The 25,554-nt window shown below is 44.9% G+C and overlaps 1 protein-coding gene across 1 annotated transcript in view; it reads right to left on the reverse strand.

The window, feature by feature from the left end:
* Positions 1–25,554, reverse strand: part of LOC147725699 (uncharacterized) — a 483,091-nt gene that overhangs the window by 275,543 nt on the left and 181,994 nt on the right. Inside the window, exon 2 of the mRNA XM_086964378.1 lies at positions 23,632–23,684. Within this exon, the coding sequence (XP_086820504.1) occupies positions 23,632–23,684 (53 nt within the window). The remainder of the gene's footprint in view (positions 1–23,631; positions 23,685–25,554) is intronic.

Here is a 25,554-nt window from a genome sequence, read left to right on the forward strand (position 1 = left end):
ATAAAACACGACCAGAGAAACCAACCTGAAACTGTACACACAAATAAAACACGACCAGAGAACGAGACCTGTAACTCAATACAGGAATAAAACATGACCAGAGAAACCGACCTGAAACTTAACACACAAATAAAACACGACCAGAGAAACCGACCTGAAACTTAACACACAAATAAAACACAACCAGAGAGCGAGACCTCTAACTCAATACAGGAATAAAACACGACCAGAGAACGAGACCTGTAACTCAATACAGGAATAAAACATGACCAGAGAAACCGACCTGAAACTTAACACACAAATAAAACACGACCAGAGAAACCGACCTGAAACTTAACACACAAATAAAACACAACCAGAGAGCGAGACCTTTAACTCAATACAGGAATAAAACACGACCAGAGAAACCAACCTGAAACTTTACACACAAATCAAACACAACCAGAGAACAAGACCTCTAACTCAATACAGGAATAGAACACAACCAGAGAGCGAGACCTCTAACTCAATACAGGAATAAAACACGACCAGAGAACGAGACCTGTAACTCAATACAGGAATAAAACATGACCAGAGAAACCGACCTGAAACTTAACACACAAATAAAACACGACCAGAGAAACCGACCTGAAACTTAACACACAAATAAAACACAACCAGAGAGCGAGACCTTTAACTCAATACAGGAATAAAACACGACCAGAGAAACCAACCTGAAACTTTACACACAAATCAAACACAACCAGAGAACAAGACCTCTAACTCAATACAGGAATACAACACGACCAGAGAAACTGACCTGAAATTTAATACACAATAAAACACAACCAGATAAAACTCAAACAGAAAACCAGATATATAACTAAATACATTATTAAAATAGAACAAAATTTGTAACTTAATACAAGCATAAAATGGTAGAAGATAAGCAACTTACAACATACTTCAGGCGCAAAACAGAACCAGAGAACCAGCCCTATAACACATGAATGAAATAATAGAACAGAAGCAGACCTACAACATACAACAAGGATATAACAATACTAGCGAATCTGAACAATAGCATACTAGAGGAATAAAAACAGAACCAGAGAAAGAGATCTATAACTTAATACAGGAATAGAACGCAACCAGAGAACCAAGCCTGTAACTTAACACACTACTAAAACCCAACCGGAGAACCAGACCAATAGCATACCACAGGATTAAACCAGAACTGGCGCACTAGATCTGCAATTAATTAAATGATTAAAACAGTACTGGAGAATCAGATTTAAAATATAATACAGGAATAAAAAAAGTAATAGAAACCTACCACGTACCACAGGAATGAAATATTATAGGCAGGCATTGGGCATTCAATTCATGCTGCAGAAAAACGAAGGGAGCACAGAACATCACCCAGACAGGCTTCAGCAAAGCAACAGTACCATAAAACTACTGTTATATTCTCTTTTCTTTTGTTCTTTCTATTTAAATGCTTTTCTTTAAAAGCCATTTATTTTTGAATTACCATTGGTAATCTGTTGCTATGGTACATGATGTTCTATGTTCCATGCAGCAGAAGCTCAGGAGATCTCTGCCTGTGCGGTTGGATGTACTCTGCTGAACTAGAATAAATCTCCAGTTTTATATAGTTTTCTGCTTACACCTCTTCATTACAAATTTGGCGACGGGGATGGGATTCGAACCCACGGGTGCAGAGCAAAGGAGCACCTGCTTTCAAGAACCTTCGTGAAATGTTGTTTTATTTTTTTTTCTCGTATTTTTGGACCTGAGGAATTTCACTTTCCTGTTGGATTCACCAATTATTCTACATTTGTTCTAACGCTACTCATTACTACTGGACTCATCTTTTCTGAGTTTCATGCAAGATTTTTGTTTTACTTCTCAACAACATCCATTTGGACCCTCCATTCACTGGTACTCAGGCACTTCCTTAAAAAGCGGTGCACAACGTTTACAAGACGCACAACCTAATCTTCCCTGTGATCTCTCTACTCAAAAGGTAAATCGAAATTGGATTTCTAAAAGTGTGTTTTACCACAACTTTCATATGCCTATAGTATTTTTTTTAATTATTGAGTGTACATTATTTTGAGATAAACACACTCTCATGATGCAATTTGAACCTCCCTCCAAATTCCTTCAAAGTGAGGGCGAACCACCAATTCCAGGGACGAGGTGGAAAGAAGAATTTTTTACTTATCTTAAACGTATTGATGGGGAGAGACTTTCTGCAGAAAGAAAGAAAAATATTCTTCTACATAATATTCTCTTTGGGGTCGGAAGGTCAAGTTATTTTCAAAACACCTCCTCAAACAGATGGCAGTGGTGATAGAAATGTGTTTGAAGATGCCATGGCCTGCATTGAGATGAGGTTTAAACCTACTTCTAGTGTTGCCTTGAATAGATTTAAATTTGACACAAGGGCTCAAGAAGATTCTGAATCTTTTGATGACTTTCTTACGGCTTTACGTTCTCTTTCCGTAAACTGCAATTTGGCCCCATCACTGATGAAATGATTAGAGACCAAATCATCGTTCATGTCAAGAGCAAAAAAATCCAAGAACAGTTATGGATTATGGGTGACCCAAATATGAGAGATGTTATTACAACTGCAAAAGACGTGAAACAATCATAAAAATGGATGAAGTCTTTGGATAAGGAAGGACAGGGAAAAGTTGAAGATGTTTGTGCTGTTAAATCGGAATCATCTTGCAGTACAAAAAGTGGTCAATGACATTTTAAAAAATTTGACAAAGATTTTCATTTTTTTAGATGTGGTAGTGTCAGTCATGGGGCATCGTTACCTAGATGTCCTGCTTTGGGTAAAGAATGTAAGAAGTGTGGACGTCGAGGGCATTTTGCCAGTTTTTGAGCAAATATGGGGGAAACACTAATGGAGGGAAATTTTCATTTTTGAATGAGGAAAAGTACGATAACAGTGTGAGTGAGAACAACAGGGTATAATAGTTTCTAAAGCAGGTGATGGAAGCCCGGAGAACACTGAGTTTTGTTTGAGATCTCCTAAATGTTCTGTACACGTTCTTGGTTCGACATTAGAGCTCACGGTCGACTCGGGGTCACCCTGGACTATAATTACCAAGGCATATTCCACGGATAGCTTCAAGGGTCTTATGAGTCTTCAAAATTTTAAAAAGTCTGACATCATTGCTAAAGCTTTTGAAAGGCACCTTTATTGTCATGGAAGGTTTCGCTGAAGGTAATATGACTTTCGAAGGGCGTGTTGCACATGTGAAGTTGTTTGTGGCAGTAAAAGGTGTAAATGTCCTGGGCTGGAAGGACCAGTGGAGTTTGGGAATAATTCTTAATCCCGGGAATTATGATCCTGTTATGGTTATATCAGATGGGCTGAAAGAGATTGAGACTATTAGTGAGGTCATTGAAGCCTTTTCCAAAGTATTTGCAAAGAGTCTGGGAAAGCTCAATAATTTCAGTCATAAAATCAGATTAAAGAATGGTGCCGTACGAGTCAAGCAAAAATGTAGGGATGTTTCAGTTAATGTGAGAGAAGATCTCAAACGTTTGTTTCAAAATCTTATTGATGATGATATCATTGAAGAAGTAGAATCCTCCGAGTGGGTTTCTCTCACCGTTTAGGCCAGGAAGGCTGACAAATGTTTGAGGTTCTGTGTAGATATGAGGGCGTTGAATGCTAATCTAGTGGTAGATTGCCCCCCTCTGCCTAAAATAAATGAAGTGGTGTGTCTGTTGGAGGGAGCTACAGTGTTTTCCACTCTCAATTTACGATCAGCGTACCATCAGATCGCCTTAACTGATGATTCTAAGGAATGTACTGCGTTTCTAACACCGCAGGGGCTTTTCCAGTATAAAAGAATGCTTTGGCATCATATTTTCAAGGACTTGGATTCCTTCGTGAAATGTTTCCAAGATGACATACTTGTGTTTTCTCCCAGTCATGAAGCACATAAGGAACAGATTATAGGAGTTTGCAAAAGCTTGGAGTCACATGGTCTGGCTCTCAAAGATAACCAATGTAAAATGTTTCGTGATTCTGTTGAATATTTGGGGCACACTCTCTCTGGAGATGCTGTGGTTCCAAAACAATCTCCAGGTGATGCCATTGTGAAGGCGCCAGCGCCTGATAACTAAGAGAAACGACTGTCTTTTGCTGGTCTATGCGAGCATTACAGTACGTTTATTGAAGGATTTGCTACTAAAAATGGAGCCCCTAGAAAACTTACCAGGCAAAAAGCAGAGTTCCATTGGGGGAAAAGGCAACAAGATGCATTTCAGCAAATTAAGGATGAGATTGGGCAGACACCCACTTAAAAACCTTTCTGTGTGAACAAGTTGTGCATTGTTACGGTGGATGCCAGTTTGTACGGTGTTCATGGCGTTCTGCCCCAGAACTGTGGTAAGGATGAGTGGTGTGTTGTTTTTGCGTCCCGCACCCTCAGTGACACAGAGAGGAAATACTCTGTCATTGAAAAGGAACTCCTGGGGTGTGTGGGGCGCATTGAGCATTTTCGCAAATTTCTATTTGGCAACAGATTTCTACTCAGGACGGATCACAAACCCTGTATCTATTTTACCACCAGGGGTGGTCGTAATACCACTGCACGGATAAACAGACTCATGTCAAGATTACAAGAATATAATTTTGCTGTGGAATATGTTCCTGGTAAAACATTGTGACTGCAGTGCTGACTGTCTTTCCCGCTTACCTTGCCCTGGTGAAGGAAAGTCTGTGATGAATGATTGCGTTTGTTGCCGCTGTGGGTGATTATGTTGCAGAGGGATTCTCGGCCATTACAGAAGATTCACGGAGAAGCAGTGTTGTTGGAGAGAAGAGATGGATCTCTTGAAACAATTCATTTTGGAAGGGTGGACTACGTCAATGGAGTTCCTGCATTGCCAAGATCCTTTCCGCAAGTGTCTAAAGAGTTAGAGGGTGAAAGTGATTTTATTTTTTAAAGTGGTAAATGTGTTCCCCCAGAACTCATGCAAGAAATTCTTAAACTTGCTCATGAAGGTCATCTTGGAATATCCTCAATGAAAAGATTAGTGAGATCAAGTTTTTGGTGGCTTAGCGTGGACAAAACGGTTGATAGAGTAGTGAGAGAATGCTCTAAGTGTAACAGTAGTGACAAGATGTTTAAATCTTACCCTGCACCCTTAAAACCTATTCCATGGCCCAATAACCCGTGGCAAAAAGTGGCATTTGATGCTTCTGGTCCATTTTATTGTTTACCACAGGATTCCCACTTTGCTCTTGTGTTAATCGACTATCACTCAAAATGGCCAGAAGTCAGATTTGTCTCTCTCGCTACCGCTCAAGTGATCGTTGAGTTTTTTAGGGAAGTCTTTGCACGGGAAGGCAGTCCTGAAGTTTTAATCACAGACAATGGTGTGCAGTTGAAGTCTCATGAGATGGAAGAATTTCTTCAGTTGTGTGGTATTAAACACTTTACTACTCCCATTTATGAACAACAAGGTAATGGTCAAGTAGAAAGATTTAATCGGGTTCACAAGGAGTGTGTACATTGGGCCAGAAGATCTGGTAGAGAATGGAAGACTGTTTTAAGGGAGAGGCTTTGGATGTATCGGATCACTCCCCATTCTGTTACTGAGCTTGGTGCATTTCGCCTTTTGAGAGGAAGAGAACCTGTTTCTAAGTTATGTCCATGGTGGATAAAGAAGAAGATGGGAGTTAATGTGTCCAATGATTTCCAAAGTACCTCGCTGAGAGTACAAGAACACCACGATAAAATGAAAGAATATTATGATTCCAAGTGGAAAGTTAAAGTTCCGACTTTTGTTGTGGGCGACTGGGTGAGGATACTTAAGCCTGGTTTCATTGCCAAAGGTTCTTCCAAATATGGTCCTACGCGTAGAGTTGCAAAAGTCAACCTCAACAGTATTGTGACCCATGATGGTAAAGTGTGTAATGTAAGGCGTGTTGTCAATTGTCGTGCTGGATTGGATTGTGATTTCCAGGACAATGTTTGAAGCGAAACATACTCTGTAAGAACCGATTTTCCGAGTGGTGCTGATAACATGGGTGGGGTGAAGACACAGGAACCCTTTCGGATAATTCTCTGGGTAATGAATCTGTGGCTTCCAGAGTAAAGTGAGTGGGAGGATTGCCAGTCCCCCGGTTAAATTCAGAGATTATGTTACATTGTTTTTAATTCATCTTTTATTTTTCTAGGGGAAGACATGTGTTATATTCTCTTTTCTTTTGTTCTGTCTCTTCTTTAAAAGCCATTTATTTTTGAATTACCATTTGTAATCTGTTGCTATGGTACATGATGTTCCATGTTCCATGCAGCAGAAGCTCAGGAGATCTCAGCCTGTCCGGTTGCATGTACTCTGCTGAACTCAAATACACCTCCAGTTTTATATAGTTTTCTGCTTAGACCTCTTCATTACAACTACACTTACACTACCATTTAATCATTAAAATAAAATAGCTCCAATCAAGCCAAGCCTGTCATGTTCTACAGTCAAAGTAATAAACTACAGAACCAGTCCAATGCAGAGTATAGTTCAGAAGACAGAGCCATAGACCAGAGCAACCACATACTACAGCAAAAACAATAGAGAACAGAAATGCCTTGAGGCATACTCAAGCAAAACAAGACAAGACAATAGAAACAGCGTTCCACATACTACCTGCACAAGTAGTCAGCACCGTAGAAACAACCTTCTATATACTCCAGCCACAAGATGTCGGCACCATAGAAACATGCTGCCACATACTCCAGCAAAAAAGATGTCGGCACCATAGAAACTACCTTCCATATACTCCAGCAACAAGACATAGGCACCATAGAAAGAGGCTGCCACATACATCAGCCACAAGACGCCGGCACCATAGAAACAGGCTGCCACATACATCAGCCACAAGACGCCGGCACCATAGAAAGAGGCTGCCACATACTCCAGCCACAAGACGTCGGCACCATAGAAAGAAGCTGCCACATACTCCAGCCACAAGACGCCGGCGCCATAGAAACAGGCTGCCACTTACTGCTGCTGAAAGAAGGTAACACCATAGATACAGACCCGTACGTACTCCAGTCCAAAGAAGTCAGCACACTGAGGGCCCAATTCACAGATCTAACTTGAGACAAAATCGTAACTTATTACCATTTTGGTATTCACAGAAGGCACTTAAGTGCCTTCTGTGAATACCGAAATGAGTAAGTGTCTTCTGTGAATACCGAAATGAGTAAGTGTCTTCTGTGAATACCAAAATGAGTAAGTGTCTTCTGTGAATACCGAAATGAGTAAGTGTCTTCTGTGAATACCGAAATGAGTAAGTGTCTTCTGTGAATACCAAAATGAGTAAGTGCCTTCTGTGAATACCGAAATGAGTAAGTGTCTTCTGTGAATACCAAAATGAGTTTCTTCTGTGAATACCAAAATGAGTAAGTGCCTTCTGTGAATACCGAAATGAGTAAGTGTCTTCTGTGAATACCAAAATGAGTAAGTGCCTTCTGTGAATACCGAAATGAGTAAGTGCCTTCTGTGAATACTGAAATGAGTAAGTGCCTTCTGTGAATACCAAAATGAGTAAGTGTCTTCTGTGAATACCAAAATGAGTAAGTGCCTTCTGTGAATACCGAAATGAGTAAGTGCCTTCTGTGAATACCAAAATGAGTAAGTGCCTTCTGTGAATACCAAAATGAGTAAGTGCCTTCTGTGAATACCGAAATGAGTAATTGCCTTCTGTGAATACCGAAATGAGTAAGTGTCTTCTGTGAATACCAAAATGAGTAAGTGCCTTCTGTGAATACCAAAATGAGTAAGTGCCTTCTGTGAATACCGAAATGAGTAAGTGCCTTCTGTGAATACCAAAATGAGTAAGTGTCTTCTGTGAATACCAAAATGAGTAAGTGCCTTCTGTGAATACCGAAATGAGTAAGTGCCTTCTGTGAATACCGAAATGAGTAAGTGCCTTCTGTGAATACCGAAATGAGTAAGTGTCTTCTGTGAATACCGAAATGAGTAAGTGCCTTCTGTGAATACCAAAATGAGTAAGTGCCTTCTGTGAATACCGAAATGAGTAAGTGCCTTCTGTGAATACCGAAATGAGTAATTGCCTTCTGTGAATACCGAAATGAGTAAGTGTCTTCTGTGAATACCAAAATGAGTAATTGCCTTCTGTGAATACCGAAATGAGTAAGTGCCTTCTGTGAATACCGAAATGAGTAAGTGCCTTCTGTGAATACCGAAATGAGTAAGTGCCTTCTGTGAATACCAAAATGAGTAAGTGCCTTCTGTGAATACCGAAATGAGTAATTGCCTTCTGTGAATACCGAAATGAGTAAGTGTCTTCTGTGAATACCGAAATGAGTAAGTGCCTTCTGTGAATACCGAAATGAGTAAGTGCCTTCTGTGAATACCAAAATGAGTAAGTGCCTTCTGTGAATACCGAAATGAGTAAGTGCCTTCTGTGAATACCAAAATGAGTAAGTGCCTTCTGTGAATACCAAAATGAGTAAGTGCCTTCTGTGAATACCGAAATGAGTAAGTGCCTTCTGTGAATACCGAAATGAGTAAGTGCCTTCTGTGAATACCAAAATGAGTAAGTGTCTTCTGTGAATACCGAAATGAGTAAGTGCCTTCTGTGAATACCAAAATGAGTAAGTGCCTTCTGTGAATACCAAAATGAGTAAGTGCCTTCTGTGAATACCGAAATGAGTAAGTGCCTTCTGTGAATACCAAAATGAGTAAGTGCCTTCTGTGAATACCGAAATGAGTAAGTGCCTTCTGTGAATACCGAAATGAGTAAGTGCCTTCTGTGAATACCAAAATGAGTAAGTGCCTTCTGTGAATACCGAAATGAGTAATTGCCTTCTGTGAATACCGAAATGAGTAAGTGCCTTCTGTGAATACCAAAATGAGTAATTGCCTTCTGTGAATACCGAAATGAGTAATTGCCTTCTGTGAATACCGAAATGAGTAAGTGCCTTCTGTGAATACCAAAATGAGTAAGTGCCTTCTGTGAATACCAAAATGAGTAAGTGCCTTCTGTGAATACCAAAATGAGTAAGTGCCTTCTGTGAATACCGAAATGAGTAAGTGCCTTCTGTGAATACCAAAATGAGTAAGTGCCTTCTGTGAATACCAAAATGAGTAAGTGCCTTCTGTGAATACCAAAATGAGTAAGTGCCTTCTGTGAATACCAAAATGAGTAAGTGCCTTCTGTGAATACCAAAATGAGTAAGTGCCTTCTGTGAATACCGAAATGAGTAAGTGCCTTCTGTGAATACCAAAATGAGTAAGTGCCTTCTGTGAATACCGAAATGAGTAAGTGCCTTCTGTGAATACCAAAATGAGTAAGTGCCTTCTGTGAATACCAAAATGAGTAAGTGCCTTCTGTGAATACCGAAATGAGTAATTGCCTTCTGTGAATACCGAAATGAGTAAGTGTCTTCTGTGAATACCAAAATGAGTAAGTGCCTTCTGTGAATACCAAAATGAGTAAGTGCCTTCTGTGAATACCGAAATGAGTAAGTGCCTTCTGTGAATACCGAAATGAGTAAGTGCCTTCTGTGAATACCAAAATGAGTAAGTGCCTTCTGTGAATACCAAAATGAGTAAGTGCCTTCTGTGAATACCGAAATGAGTAAGTGCCTTCTGTGAATACCAAAATGAGTAAGTGCCTTCTGTGAATACCGAAATGAGTAAGTGCCTTCTGTGAATACCAAAATGAGTAAGTGTCTTCTGTGAATACCGAAATGAGTAAGTGCCTTCTGTGAATACCAAAATGAGTAAGTGCCTTCTGTGAATACCAAAATGAGTAAGTGCCTTCTGTGAATACCGAAATGAGTAATTGCCTTCTGTGAATACCGAAATGAGTAAGTGCCTTCTGTGAATACCAAAATGAGTAAGTGCCTTCTGTGAATACCAAAATGAGTAAGTGCCTTCTGTGAATACCGAAATGAGTAAGTGCCTTCTGTGAATACCAAAATGAGTAAGTGCCTTCTGTGAATACCGAAATGAGTAATTGCCTTCTGTGAATACCGAAATGAGTAAGTGCCTTCTGTGAATACCAAAATGAGTAAGTGCCTTCTGTGAATACCGAAATGAGTAATTGCCTTCTGTGAATACCGAAATGAGTAAGTGCCTTCTGTGAATACCAAAATGAGTAAGTGCCTTCTGTGAATACCGAAATGAGTAAGTGCCTTCTGTGAATACCAAAATGAGTAAGTGCCTTCTGTGAATACCAAAATGAGTAAGTGCCTTCTGTGAATACCAAAATGAGTAAGTGCCTTCTGTGAATACCGAAATGAGTAAGTGCCTTCTGTGAATACCAAAATGAGTAAGTGCCTTCTGTGAATACCAAAATGAGTAAGTGCCTTCTGTGAATACCAAAATGAGTAAGTGCCTTCTGTGAATACCAAAATGAGTAAGTGCCTTCTGTGAATACCAAAATGAGTAAGTGCCTTCTGTGAATACCAAAATGAGTAAGTGTCTTCTGTGAATACCGAAATGAGTAAGTGCCTTCTGTGAATACCAAAATGAGTAAGTGCCTTCTGTGAATACCAAAATGAGTAAGTGCCTTCTGTGAATACCGAAATGAGTAATTGCCTTCTGTGAATACCGAAATGAGTAAGTGTCTTCTGTGAATACCAAAATGAGTAAGTGCCTTCTGTGAATACCAAAATGAGTAAGTGCCTTCTGTGAATACCGAAATGAGTAAGTGCCTTCTGTGAATACCGAAATGAGTAAGTGCCTTCTGTGAATACCAAAATGAGTAAGTGCCTTCTGTGAATACCAAAATGAGTAAGTGCCTTCTGTGAATACCAAAATGAGTAAGTGCCTTCTGTGAATACCAAAATGAGTAAGTGTCTTCTGTGAATACCGAAATGAGTAAGTGCCTTCTGTGAATACCAAAATGAGTAAGTGCCTTCTGTGAATACCAAAATGAGTAAGTGCCTTCTGTGAATACCGAAATGAGTAATTGCCTTCTGTGAATACCAAAATGAGTAAGTGCCTTCTGTGAATACCAAAATGAGTAAGTGCCTTCTGTGAATACCGAAATGAGTAAGTGCCTTCTGTGAATACCGAAATGAGTAAGTGCCTTCTGTGAATACCAAAATGAGTAAGTGCCTTCTGTGAATACCAAAATGAGTAAGTGCCTTCTGTGAATACCGAAATGAGTAAGTGCCTTCTGTGAATACCAAAATGAGTAAGTGTCTTCTGTGAATACCGAAATGAGTAAGTGCCTTCTGTGAATACCAAAATGAGTAAGTGCCTTCTGTGTACCGAAATGAGTAAGTGCCTTCTGTGAATACCAAAATGAGTAAGTGCCTTCTGTGAATACCAAAATGAGTAAGTGCCTTCTGTGAATACCGAAATGAGTAAGTGCCTTCTGTGAATACCAAAATGAGTAAGTGTCTTCTGTGAATACCGAAATGAGTAAGTGCCTTCTGTGAATACCAAAATGAGTAAGTGCCTTCTGTGAATACCAAAATGAGTAAGTGCCTTCTGTGAATACCGAAATGAGTAAGTGCCTTCTGTGAATACCGAAATGAGTAAGTGCCTTCTGTGAATACCAAAATGAGTAAGTGCCTTCTGTGAATACCAAAATGAGTAAGTGCCTTCTGTGAATACCGAAATGAGTAAGTGCCTTCTGTGAATACCAAAATGAGTAAGTGTCTTCTGTGAATACCGAAATGAGTAAGTGCCTTCTGTGAATACCAAAATGAGTAAGTGCCTTCTGTGAATACCGAAATGAGTAAGTGCCTTCTGTGAATACCAAAATGAGTAAGTGCCTTCTGTGAATACCGAAATGAGTAATTGCCTTCTGTGAATACCGAAATGAGTAAGTGCCTTCTGTGAATACCAAAATGAGTAAGTGCCTTCTGTGAATACCAAAATGAGTAAGTGCCTTCTGTGAATACCAAAATGAGTAAGTGCCTTCTGTGAATACCAAAATGAGTAAGTGCCTTCTGTGAATACTGAAATGAGTAAGTGCCTTCTGTGAATACCAAAATGAGTAAGTGCCTTCTGTGAATACCGAAATGAGTAAGTGCCTTCTGTGAATACCAAAATGAGTAAGTGCCTTCTGTGAATACCGAAATGAGTAATTGCCTTCTGTGAATACCGAAATGAGTAAGTGCCTTCTGTGAATACCAAAATGAGTAAGTGCCTTCTGTGAATACCAAAATGAGTAAGTGCCTTCTGTGAATACCAAAATGAGTAAGTGCCTTCTGTGAATACCGAAATGAGTAAGTGCCTTCTGTGAATACCAAAATGAGTAAGTGCCTTCTGTGAATACCAAAATGAGTAAGTGCCTTCTGTGAATACTGAAATGAGTAAGTGCCTTCTGTGAATACCAAAATGAGTAAGTGCCTTCTGTGAATACCGAAATGAGTAAGTGCCTTCTGTGAATACCAAAATGAGTAAGTGTCTTCTGTGAATACTGAAATGAGTAAGTGCCTTCTGTGAATACCAAAATGAGTAAGTGCCTTCTGTGAATACCAAAATGAGTAAGTGCCTTCTGTGAATACCGAAATGAGTAATTGCCTTCTGTGAATACCGAAATGAGTAAGTGCCTTCTGTGAATACCAAAATGAGTAAGTGCCTTCTGTGAATACCGAAATGAGTAAGTGCCTTCTGTGAATACCGAAATGAGTAAGTGCCTTCTGTGAATACCAAAATGAGTAAGTGCCTTCTGTGAATACCGAAATGAGTAATTGCCTTCTGTGAATACCGAAATGAGTAAGTGCCTTCTGTGAATACCAAAATGAGTAAGTGCCTTCTGTGAATACCGAAATGAGTAAGTGCCTTCTGTGAATACCAAAATGAGTAATTGCCTTCTGTGAATACCGAAATGAGTAAGTGCCTTCTGTGAATACCAAAATGAGTAAGTGCCTTCTGTGAATACCGAAATGAGTAAGTGCCTTCTGTGAATACCGAAATGAGTAAGTGCCTTCTGTGAATACCGAAATGAGTAAGTGCCTTCTGTGAATACCGAAATGAGTAATTGCCTTCTGTGAATACCGAAATGAGTAAGTGCCTTCTGTGAATACCAAAATGAGTAAGTGCCTTCTGTGAATACCGAAATGAGTAAGTGCCTTCTGTGAATACCGAAATGAGTAAGTGCCTTCTGTGAATACCGAAATGAGTAAGTGCCTTCTGTGAATACCGAAATGAAGTGCCTTCTGTGAATACCGAAATGAGTAAGTGCCTTCTGTGAATACCAAAATGGTAGTAAGTTTAGGATTTTGCCGTAAGTTAGTTCTGTGAAGTAACTACCATAGAAACAACCGACCACATACTACAGCCACAAGTCACCAGGGCCATAGAAGCAGCCTGTTATGGTATATGTTATGTTATATAAAGCTTGTTAAGTGCTTGAATGCTGAGGCGTCTTGGCGCTATGTGTGAAGCAGGGCAGGGTGCTGAGCTGGGCACTACTCGGAATTAAACAGCCGGGATTTCAGGCTTTTCCTGTAAGATAAAAGATTCGGCCGAAGTCTCAAAGCCACCGGCAGTTTATTCCACGGTCGCGCTGCACAGATGGACAGCGATCGGCCGCCCCACCTAGCTCTGCTGCGGATCTTGCAGTGACCCCTTCAGAGGCCCCCCTCGTCCCCAGCCCTTCTAGCTCTGAACAAAGACACTGAAGGGGTGGCCCTACACCTGACCCCGAGGGGCCCACTAAAAACCCCACTGCCACATTGGCACGCAGGCAGCGGCTGGCCTCCGGTTACCCAACACTGATCCATGCCAGAATCCAAGAATAAACACTTTCTACATTTCCTTCATTTAGATCAGTTTAATGTAAATGTATCTCCTGTGGGCTTCTGGGAAATAGACCTTGGACCCGGACTGAGACATTTCTGACCCGGATCACCGAGCCCAGGGCCTGCTCTCGGTAGAGAGGCAGAAACTCCTCTTCAGACTCCAGGAGTCCAGATGTGGGACCCCCTGTGGAGTGGTCAGAGCCCTGAACATGCACGCGGCCTCCACATGCTTCAAAGAACCCTCAGACATTGTAAGTCCCGCGCGAATTTACACCCGTGTGTAAGGCAGGTTCCACCAAAAATGTAGAGTTTTGCATTTTTCGATTTAGTGTAATCGTGTTTGCTTCTTTTCTACAATTCAGATTTTCTTGTTTTTTTCTAAAATTGCGTCTCCGACTGATTAAGCAGACTTCCGGCAGCGGGAACCGACGGAAACCGGAAGGGAACCGAGCGAACAAACATCCCCCCCTCTATTGAAAATCATTTCTCTCATCAGAGCGAGGGCTTCCTGCAAAGAAAGCTCAAGGGCTCCCCAAAGACACGGTACGCCGCTAATAAGGAAATGGCGGGCACTTGAAGGGACAGACGCCTCCCTGACTATGGAAACAGACAAAACAACCCCAGGGGGCAGTGCCATGAAGAGACCCCCTGAGGCAGCACTCCTTACACGAACTGTACCGAGAGCACCCCAAACTCACCCAACCCCAGAGTGGGCTTAGGGCACCGACGGGTCCAAGAAGAAGACATCCTCTCTTGGTCTTCGAAAGAGGAAAGACTAATGCAAACCCAGCACACACCAAACCACGGAAAATGAGGGCCCCCGGGGGAAGTTAAGGTCGCAGACCAGTCTTCCCCCTGGCCTGGAAGGACACGGTGTGGGAGGGTTTAGGGATAGGGGAAGGGGCGGGCGTTAGGAAGACATATAAGGTGTCAGGAGAGGAGGATCCAGCCTCTTCCTGACACCTTAGCACCACCGGGGGGATTAGAGAAGAAAGTTGTCCACCCACCCACCCACCCTACAGGTTACGTGGAGGGCTTGGGGCTGGAGCGGTTTTAGCATGCCAGTTTAGGGCAGGTTGCAGAGTAGCGACGTTACGGTACTTTGGAGGGGTGGTGAGTCACATACGGGCGGATCCACCCCTCAGGGAGGGAGAACGGTACACGGGTGACTGATACGGGGCGCGGGAGGCAATGAAGGAAAGTCAACAGAGGATGTTTGGAGGGCAAGTGAAGGTGAGAATGGGGAGAGGAAGGAGGTCACTGAGTGAATGGGTAAGAGTCAAACAGGTGAGATGGTTTCGAGAAGACTGAACGGAGAATGTATCGGCATGGGATGGGAAAAGTATTTTCTTACATTTATGTAATGTCAATAAAGTTAAATGATGCAACCGTGTCCTAATAAAATGGCCTTTTACGCTTCAAGTAACAGCGTGGAGTGTAGTTATTGCGCGAAGGAAAGTCTAAGGCAGACTTAATAGACGCCAATCCACTGTAAGAGGAAAGTTTAAGACCAACCCAACATATGTTAAACCACTATAAGAGAAAAGTCTAAGACAAACCCAACAGATGTCAAGCCACTGAAAGAGGAACATCCGAGATCGCTTTGTTTATCCATCTGCTGCAGATTTGACATTTTGCTTTTGGACGGTCGGAGTTTTATCCTTTTATATCCTTAATTTGGGGATGTTTGAATTACTAGAGCAGGAGGGACAGCTCGGAAAGCCGTGAGCGCCCACAAGTCTACCGTGGGTAAAGGGATGTTCAGGAACAGCTCTTTTGAGAGGCTGAACCAGCGGGAGGTGGTGTCGGCAGGGAGTAATCAATGGCGGCTCCCAGCGAGAAGGCCCTGACTGCGGGGTAATCGGAGAAGTGAGTACACCACCAGCACGGACATAGGAGACACAGAGAGATCAGGACCATTCAGCGCAATCGAACTACGCGCAGTAACGGGTGAGGCTTGGCACACTGTTAACTGGCTGCGGGTGCTGATGCCCACGAGCCCGGATGGGAAACTGTGCGTTGTGTGAGTCCCCCCCCCCTCTCTGAGGCCTCAAAAAACGGACTGAAGAAAGGAAGATCTTTAACAAAAAAAGGAGGAAAAAATAAAAAATTAAAATAAAACTCAGCCCGAAGGAGAGCGAAGCAGAGGGACCCGCTTCAGCCCTAGATGAGGACAAAGCGAGGTCTACCGATGGAGACCTATGGCGGCCGCCACCTGCAGAGGAGCGGAGATCCCCGCTGACGATGTCGGCCACTAAGAGACCCACCGCCGCATAGGGGAGCCTACATCAGAGCACCCTCTTTGGGAGGAGCGAGAACTACACCACGGCTGGAGACCCCTGACATCGGCCCACGAGAGAGCTGAAACGAGGGGGCTAGCGGCGCAGGGCAGCCGGCTCTACTTCCCACACTACAAGTAAGCGAGAGGGAAAGAAGGAGAGGCCATGTCGAGCTCATATTGAGGACAGAGACATCACTGGCCTGGAGAGAGCTTCCAGCCCGCATGGCTCCTCACCCAAAGAAGGATCAATTGGATGTGCCTGATGTTAACATGGCCGCCGGTGCTGCAGTATTTTCATAAAGATCACATAAGTGATTCCGAGGTGTCCCCCCCTCTGGGGTCCCTGCTCCTCAACACCGAGGCGAGAACAGAGGAAGAGGCTCCGGACCCTGCGCCCCAATTATTGATGTACTTGGATAGAATCTGGCTTGGCAAATATGTATTGACTTTTAATATAACGTCTGAAGTAGGCTATTAGTTGATGGATATTCATTGAGAAACCATGGGAGCACAACACACCATCAGCAAAGATTCAGCAATATAAACAATCTCCTTTGGATGTGCAAGAGTCTGATCCGCCTGGACTGACCTGTTCACTGATACCTGAGATGGTGGCTCCACTGTGGAAATGCTCTCTGTAGAAAGCCTGACGTGTGATCCCTATCAAGTGTCTTGCCTTCCAAGGGTCCTTAGTAAGTGTTACCAGTTCACAATCCAACAGGGTCACAGCTGAGGCTGATGGGTGCCTGACCCTAACATGACCGCCAGTTGTGACTTTTTTCCCCCAGCTGAAATCTTCCTTACATAATCCTACCAGGACTGTACCTGACCTCAAGATGGCGTCTGGAATTCATTCGAACCATGGATTCTCCTCCCCGACACATTTGACAATCTCTGAGTACTCCTGATCTCCATCCTGACAGCGGAGACCAAGTACTATGTCTGACGCCCTTTGGAGCGGCTCTGTTCAGCTATTGAGGAGATCAGCCTTGGTTCATCCCCTGACCGTCACCTATCCAGCCGGACTTTGGGCACCCATTTTTCTCCCTGTCTCGCCCACCCACCTCATCAAATGTCTGTAACTCTGCTTTTTTCTTGTCTCCTATCTATCTATTTGTTCCCATTTAGCACTCTTTCTTTCTTTGTCTTACTTCCTTTGCTGCTATCCCCTCTCACCTGAATCTTTCCCCTTGCCCGCTATACTGCCTAGCCCCCTGTCCTTTGTGCCCTTTGACTAAGCACTCCTTCTCCCCTTGTTGGGGAAAGATCCAATATTTGTGCTCTGGAGTCTCACGAACCCGCTGAGTGAGTCCACAGCACCAAAGGAGCCACTCACAGTTGAGGTATGGTATGGCACCCCTTGCCAAAGCACTCCCTCTCCCCTTTTTGGGGAAGGATCCCGTATGTAGGCCTTGGAGTCTCAGAGACCCCTCGGAGAAAGTCCACTGCGTATAGGGAGCCTCTCGCAACAGAAATTATACCACTTCCCCATGGATCACAGCTTATTGGACTTTGGATGCAGCTCTGACTCGTCTACCGGTTTGTGTCCCCATCACCCTCCCCCTCCTCTTTCCATGCTGTGTTTCTCACCCTTCCCTCCTCTTTCCCTCCTCTATTCTCTGTCTACTTCCCCTGCTCTTACCCCCTCCCCTGAATCTCTCCCCTGGCCTGCTTTGTCCCTCACGTATATGTCCCTTTGGTTTGTCGCGACCTTACTTGTCGCTATGTTGCCAGACTCAAATAACTAAGTAACCTTTGTTACTATGTAACCTGCAATTATGGTCTGATACTCATGTAAAGCACTCTGATACCTCCGGGACTAGCCAGCGCTATATAAAACCTTTAAAATAAAATAAATAAATAAAATAAAACATCTGAGACAAACACAAACCCAACAGACGTCAAACCACTGAAAGAGAAAAGTCTAAGAACCCCCGAACAGACATCAAACCACTGAAAGAGGAAAGTCTAGGGCAAACATAACACACATCAAACTACTGAAAGAGGAAAGTTTAAGACAAACCAAACAACATCAAACCACTGAAACAGAAAAGTGAAAGGCAAACCCAACATACATCAAAACCACCGAAAGAGGAAAGTCTAAGGCAAACCCAACCTGTTCTGGTCATATCGGGGTCCCTCTCTATGGGGACTATCACCTGGTGTCGTCCGCATAGGAAATGGTCTGGAACAGTGGCCAGGGAAGCCACATAGGTATTGAACAGGGTACGGCTTAGGATAGAGCCTTGGGGCACGCCCTTGTCTACCACCGTAATCTGGGATGTAAAAGAGTCTAGTTGTACACATTGCGATCTGTCGGATAGAAAGCTCTGCAACCATTCTAATGTCGTACCTCTGACACTTATCTCTCGCAGCCTATCCCATAGGATTCTGTGAGAGATGGTGTCGAAAGGTGCCGACAGATCTAGAAGAACTATCATTGTAGGAGTTACCTCATCTAACAGTAGCCTGACCGGGTCTGTTACCTCTGTCAGGCAGACTCCATACTAAATCCTGCACAAAAGCCTGATTGAGAGGGATCTAACAGATTATGACGTTCCAAATATTCTGATAGTTGCTGGTTAGCTAACCTGTCAATTATCTTTGAGCAGCCCGGCAGAAGGGAGATGGGTCTCTAATTCTGCAAAGCCTCACAGTCAACTGATGGTTTCTTAGGCAGGGGCTTTATGAAGGCCTTCTTCCATTTTGATGGAAAGGAGGAGGTTGATAGTGACAGGTTGCAGATATCTCTTACTGGGATTGCCAACTCCTGTGCCAGGTCTGCCATGATGTGAGGGGGTGAATAACATCTGATGGAGAACCTGGCTTAATCTGTCTCAGTAGGGGTAGGACTTGCTCCTCGGGGATGGTAGCAAAGATCTCTAATCTAGGTGAGAGAGGATTATAAGTGCTGGGGCTAGTTTTCCTAATCTCCGATTCCTGATTGAAGGAGTCGTAAATTCTGTTTATTTTGTTTTTAAAATACACAGCAAGTTCATCACAGAATTCCTGTGTGGGCGGACGAGATGGCTTATTAGCTCTTGGGGTGGTAAATTCTTTAAGGATCCTAAAAAGCTCCTTGGAGGAGCATTTTGCCTCTTCGATTCGAGTGGCCAGATATGTCCGCCTTGCTATGTTACAGTTTTTAAGGTAAATCCTGTGTACTGCATTAAAGGACATTCTATCTTCCACCTGTTTTGATTTTCTCCATTTACGTTCCTTAACTCTACCAGAGGCTTTCTCCATCTTTAGGCTTTCTGAGTACCATGGCGCCGGAGCGATCCTATCATGAACAATCGTTGTTTTGATCGGGGCAATGCTATCGCAAGCTGTTCTCATCGCTGTCTCCAATTTACTCAGAGCTACATACTGGTATCATTGCAGTCGCTGAGCGACGGGGGGGAAAACACAGTACAAAGGAGTTTTTGGGGTTATTTTCCTCCATTGTCTGCGCATGACTTTCCGCGCTAGAGGCTGACCTGGCTGTGTAGGGGCGGTGAAGGAGAAACTCAATTCCAAGTGGTCAGACCAACTTACTGCTTCTGGTGATTCAGTTGTCAAATTATGCATATTAGTAAAGATGTTATCTAATACATGACCAGCTATGTGTATCGGATTACAAACTCTCGGAAGGAGATCTAGCATTTCCATTGCTGCTAGTAGGTTTAACGTGTCAATATTCGTGGCCAAAAAAAACAAAACATTTAAATCCCCTAAAAGAAAGAAGTGTTCTGTTTGCAGCACATGCGGGGCAAGAGAATCCAGTAGTGAAGCGCAAAAGACCTTCTTATTTTCCCCTGGAGGATGATACACTACCGCCCCCATTACCTTGTACCTTTGAGCGGGCTCTATGGAAAAGATCATCAGCTCCATACTGGGGGATTGGATAGTATCCAATATTTTCATATTCAAAGCTGGTCGAGTGGCCATGGCCAACCCTCCTCCCCTCTTGTCTGTTCTATCCTGTCTTGCTATTGTATATTCCGCTGGGAATGCAATAGCTATAGAGGGAGTTGAGTATGTATGTAACCATGTTTCTGTAAAGAAACAGATGTCTGGTTTCGGATCGTCTAGGAAATCCCAGATTAAGAAACAATTGCATAAAAATAAAACAATCAGCATTGTTACAATTCCATACAATACAAAGGGAGAAATCATATTCTAATGATAGTGGAACGAGGTCTATAGCACCTTGTGACCAACCTCCCCATGCTAGGAGCTAACTTTTATAACAATAGAAAATCTCTAGGTTAAAACGGGGAACCCGATACCTCCAAGATCAGATGAAGTAAATCACATCCCAGGATCAGCACAGCTCTCAGTATATGGAAAGGTTTTCTCCAAGTGCCCCTGTCATGCATGCAATGCCATATTAAAGGCACCCGTGTTTCAGTTATTTGCAGCTGTGTGCTTGTTCTGTCTAGTGCGTGGGCCGATCAACCTGAATCAACAGCATACATTGTTATTCGACCTTGAACACTCTGTACTGACTGAGGTCGCGGTGTAAGTCTAGAGATGTGAAAAACAGACTATTCTCATGTGAAGAAAAGGAAGCAGTTTTACTTACTAGAACAGAGGCATATAGTGTTATGTGCAAAAGCGGTAAAATTGCGTTTAAGCATATAATTCACTTATGCCAACATAGCAATGTCTGCAAGCAGTATTGTGTCTTTACTACAGAAACCCATGATGCACCACCACCTGCAACTGATCCCCTACCGCAGCTGGAACAAGGTCACGGAAGACCAGCTCATCACCACCCTCATCCGTGACCCACCGACAGACTCCACTGATACCGACACAGCCACCAGCAACCTCAGGCAATGGATCGACGACTGCGCCAACACTCTCGCCCCGATCATAAACAGACGCACCGACAGAAAGGCCAACTGGTTCACTACCACCTACAGGAATCCAAACGGGTTTGCCGAAGACTCGAGAAAAAGTGGCGCCACGAAAAGACACCAAACAACCACACAGCCCTAAAGAACGCCAGCTGCAAGCACCACCAACTCATCAGAGCCCCCAAAAGGACCTCCTTCAAGGAACGCATCAACAACAACACACACAACAGCAAAGAGCTCTTCAACATCGTGAAGGAGCTCTCCAACCCCAGCTCCAGTTCCAACGACATTCTTCAGTCGCAATACCTATGCGACTCCCTAGCCACCTTCTTCCACCGCAAGATAGCAGACATCCATGGCAGCTTCAACACCCAGCCCCTCCCCACAGCCACCGGCACTGCAGACTCACCGCCCCCCAACCCCAGCAACCACCTGCTCTCCTGGGCCCATGTCAGCAATGACAACACCATCAAGACCATGAACACCATCCACTCCGGCAAGCCATCCGTCCCCTGCCCTCACAACATCTTCAACAAAGCAAATCGCATCATCGCACCCCAACTCCGGAAGATCATCAACAGCTTCTTCAAGACCGCCCCCTTCCCGGAAAGCTGGAAGCACGCTGAGATCAACGCCCTACTCAAGAAACTCACAGCGGACTCAAAGCACCTCAAGAATTTCCGACCCATCTCCCTTCTTCCCTTCCTGGCGAAAGTCATCGAAAAGATCATCAACAAGCAACAGTCACACTTTCTCAAGGAGAACAACATCCTGGACCCATCCCAATCAGGATTCCGCAGCAAGCATAGCACCGAAATCGCCCTCATCGCTGCCACCCATGACATCAGGACCATGCTGGACAACGGCAAAAATGTGGCCCTCATCCTCCTGGACCTCTCTGCCGCTTTCGACACCGTCTGCCACCACACCCTCCGCACACGCCCCCATGATGCAGGAATCAGTGACAAGGCCCTGGACGGGATCACCTCCTTCCTCACCGACAGAACCCAGAGCATCCGCCTCCCCCCTTTCCACTCTGAAGCCACCAAGATCATCTGGGGCGTACCCCAAGGATCATCCCTCAGCCCAAACCTTTTCAACGTCTACATGGCCCCACTTGCCAACATCGTCCACTCGCACAACCTCAACATCGTCTCCTACGGTGATCCTCTCACTCACCAAGAACCCCGCCACTGCCAAAACGAACCTCCACGAAGGACTGAAGGCCATCGCCGACTGGTTGGAGAACAGTTGCCTGAAACTGAACTCAGACAAGATGGAGGTCCTCATCCTCGGCTCCTCCCCCTCCACCTGGGACGACTCCTGGTGGCTGTCCGCTCTTGGAGCCGCACCGACGCCCACCGACCATGCACGCAACCTGGGGTTCATCCTGGACTCTTCACTCTCAATGACCCAACAAGTCAATGCCGTCTCCTCCTCCTGCTTTAACACCCACTGCATGCTTCGCAAGATCTACAGATGGATCCCCACCGGAACCAGAAAGATGCTCACCCACGCCCTCATCAGCAGCAGACTGGACTACGGCTATGCCCTCTACGATGGAATCATGGCCAAACTCTAGAAAAAACGTCAACATATACAGAACGCCTCCGCATGCCTCGTCCTCAGAATCCCCCGCCACTCCCACATCACTGCCGACCTGAAGGACCTGCACTGGCTCCACGTCAACAAAAGGATCACCTTCAAGCTCCTCACCCACGCTCACAAAGCACTCCACAACGCCGGAACAGCATACCTCAACAAGCGTCTCACCTTCTACACCCCGAATCACCAGCTTCGCTCTGCCATTCTCGCCCTTGCCACCATCCCACGCATACACAGAACGCCCTCCGGCGGCAAATCATTCTCCTACCTCGCTGCCAAGATGTGGAACACCCTCCCCACCCATCTGCGTCAGACCCAGGACCTGCTGAGCTCCCGGAGACTTCTCAAGACCTGGCTGTTCGAGCAGTAGCTGTTCCCCCCCCCCCACCCCCCCCCCCAGCGCCTTGAGACCCTCACGGGTGAGTAGTGCGCTATACAAATGGATTAATTGATTGATTGATTGACCGGTGTAGGTAATGAGAGTGACTGTAGAGAGCAGCTGATTCACTCCTGGATGCCGTACAGATGGAACCGGTGTCGTTAATGAGTCAATATATGGAGTGAGTGGTCGATCCTCACCTGGACGCCGTACAGATGGAACCGGTGTCATTAATGAGAGTAAATGTACAGTGAGTGGTCGATCCTCACCTGGACACTGTACAGCTGTTACTGGCGTAGTTAATGAGAGTCAATGCAGTGCTTTAGCTGAGCAGAGAGGGGTCCAGGGAGGACCAGTGAGTTTGCTCCAGGTCTGGCCACAATCCTTCTAGGGTGACATTGAGCGTAAAGAGCCTGAAGAGTATAGCATGTTGCGTACAAAGGTCGTAGTCGCGCGTCTCTCAGGTTTCACGCTATCTGCGAGGCACCCACACACCAGCTTCTCCCATACACTCCCACCCCTGGGTCCTCGGCTCCTTCTAGGTGAGAGCTGATGTGGGGGCACTAAAGTGAGGCAGCGATGACATTGGTGGTCTGCGTGATGCACCTCGGACCCACCACACACGCAGGCCATATTTGGGAGCCCGCGGTTGGTATATGGAGTTCTTTCCATGTTTACATTGGACAATGACTGTGGACAGAGAAACCCACCAATGAACAGAAACATTCATCAAGGGACGGCTCCATGGGGGAGCAGAGGCATCCTTACCTCCTGAGTCCAAGAGTTTCAGGTCGTTCCGCTTCTCATAGGTGAAGATCGCCCTGCACACAGAAAAAAGAGGCATCATCAGAGGGGATTGTGGGTAATCATCTTTACAACATGGTCAGCTGTGTTACACATTCACTTGTTTCACAATCCTTGGAGCCAACACTTGCCAATCTCTGTGCAGACCTGCTTTAGGCACCTTCAATGCCCAATGCCACATCAGAGGCCAGGTTTTTTGCATCATGAGCCTCATGCCCCAACCATTGCTATCACACTGCACTCTTCTACTGCACTCTTTGCAAAGTCTGGTAAAAAGATAGATTTGTTCACTTTATATTTTGAAGATCTATTGATATTTACAGTATCACTTTCTTTCAGAAAGCATGTTTTGTGTAGCCTGACAAATGGATTGTATCAATAGTAAAGAGAATCTTGAACCCCGCCCCTCCCATCCAATGTCCAAGCATAGTGGGGCACTCTTCTCTGACATCATCAGCCCAGATACTAGCCCTGACCCCTTCCGTCCAATCAGATGCCTCATGGACCCCACGCTCACACAGGCCCCGCCTTCATGTTCCCCTGAATCAGGGCAGGTCCTGGGCTGGCTTTGGCCCCTCCCCCTGGTCCGAGCCTCCTCACGCACTCTTACGACAAGAGGTCATTTTCAGGCATTGTTCCAGAGACGTCATTCCCTTCAACTTGAGGTGACGTGGTAGAGTTGACTCAACTCCTGAGCCTCGGACCAAGCCCATTACAAGATGTCGGTGGCTGAGACTACACATCTATCAATCTTTTGGTACCTTAGGGGAGCCTCAGACCCCCCTCACTAACTGCCTGAGGTGCTTGGAGCCTCAACTTCATCGTCTCTAGCTCAACAGTTGTCCCTCTCTCTACTTCTCTCTCACTCACTCCCTCTTTCTCCCTCTCACTCCCTCTCTCTAGCTCCCTCTTTCTCTGACTCCCTCTCTCTCTCTCTCTCTCTCTCTCTCTCTCTCTCTCTCCCTCTCTTTCTCGGACTCCCTCCCTCTCTCTCCCTCTCTCTCTCCCTCACTCACTCTCTCTCACTCCCTCTCTTTCTCTGACTCTCTCTCTCTCACCCACTCTCTTTCTCTGACTCCCTCCCTCTCCCTTCTCCTGCCTGTTTCCCTTTGCTTTCCTCCTGAGCCCCTCTTGCTGACTTTCCTTGCCCCACCCTGTTCTTTCTGCTGAGCCGCCTCATCCACTCACTCTCAGACCTCTGCAGCTTTCCTTCTGTCTCTGAGGGCCACAGCTGGAGCCAGGGTCTCTTTAGGGTGTAACCCTCAAGAAGGTGATCTTCAGAACAGTGGACAGGGGGATCCTAGAAGAAGTGGGAGGAATGTCTCAAGGATACTCTTGTGGGTCACCTGGGGCCACCCTAGGGTTCAGACTAGAGGGGCTCTTCCATGGATCCCTCCTCTGCGCTCTCCTTCTCCGACAAGGATGTGTTGTCCACTTTGGCCACTCCTCACCCTTGCACACTTGGCTGTTTCCACACTTTTGGGGGAGCCAGGATGTGGAGAAGTCATAGGGAGCAAGAGCAGCTGCCCAGCAGATGGGGCGTGGGGACGGTGCCAGCAGGGGCCACTTCTCACAATCAGAACACGCCATACTTTGAGGGGCGTGGTCCTAGCGCCTTTAAAGATAGCGGCGCCGTGCTGAAGTCCGTGCCAGGGACTTCCTTTGGGAGCTGCCCACTGGGAAAGGACATTTCATTGAAAATGTGCGGACATGCTGCATTGGAGAGGCCCTTCTGCCCGACTACTTCACGCTCTCGATTGTGTGACACCAGATTTGGGGGATTCCTTCAATTGACTACAGAGGCAGCGCCACCATTTTGAATGGCATTTCGACTGCGCCTCCTCAGAAATCCTCCTTCCATCATGTCTCATTGATACTGGTTATGCG

The sequence above is a fragment of the Lissotriton vulgaris genome, chromosome 3_2 (assembly GCF_964263255.1).
Source record: "Lissotriton vulgaris chromosome 3_2, aLisVul1.2, whole genome shotgun sequence".
Classification (NCBI taxonomy): domain Eukaryota; kingdom Metazoa; phylum Chordata; class Amphibia; order Caudata; family Salamandridae; genus Lissotriton; species Lissotriton vulgaris.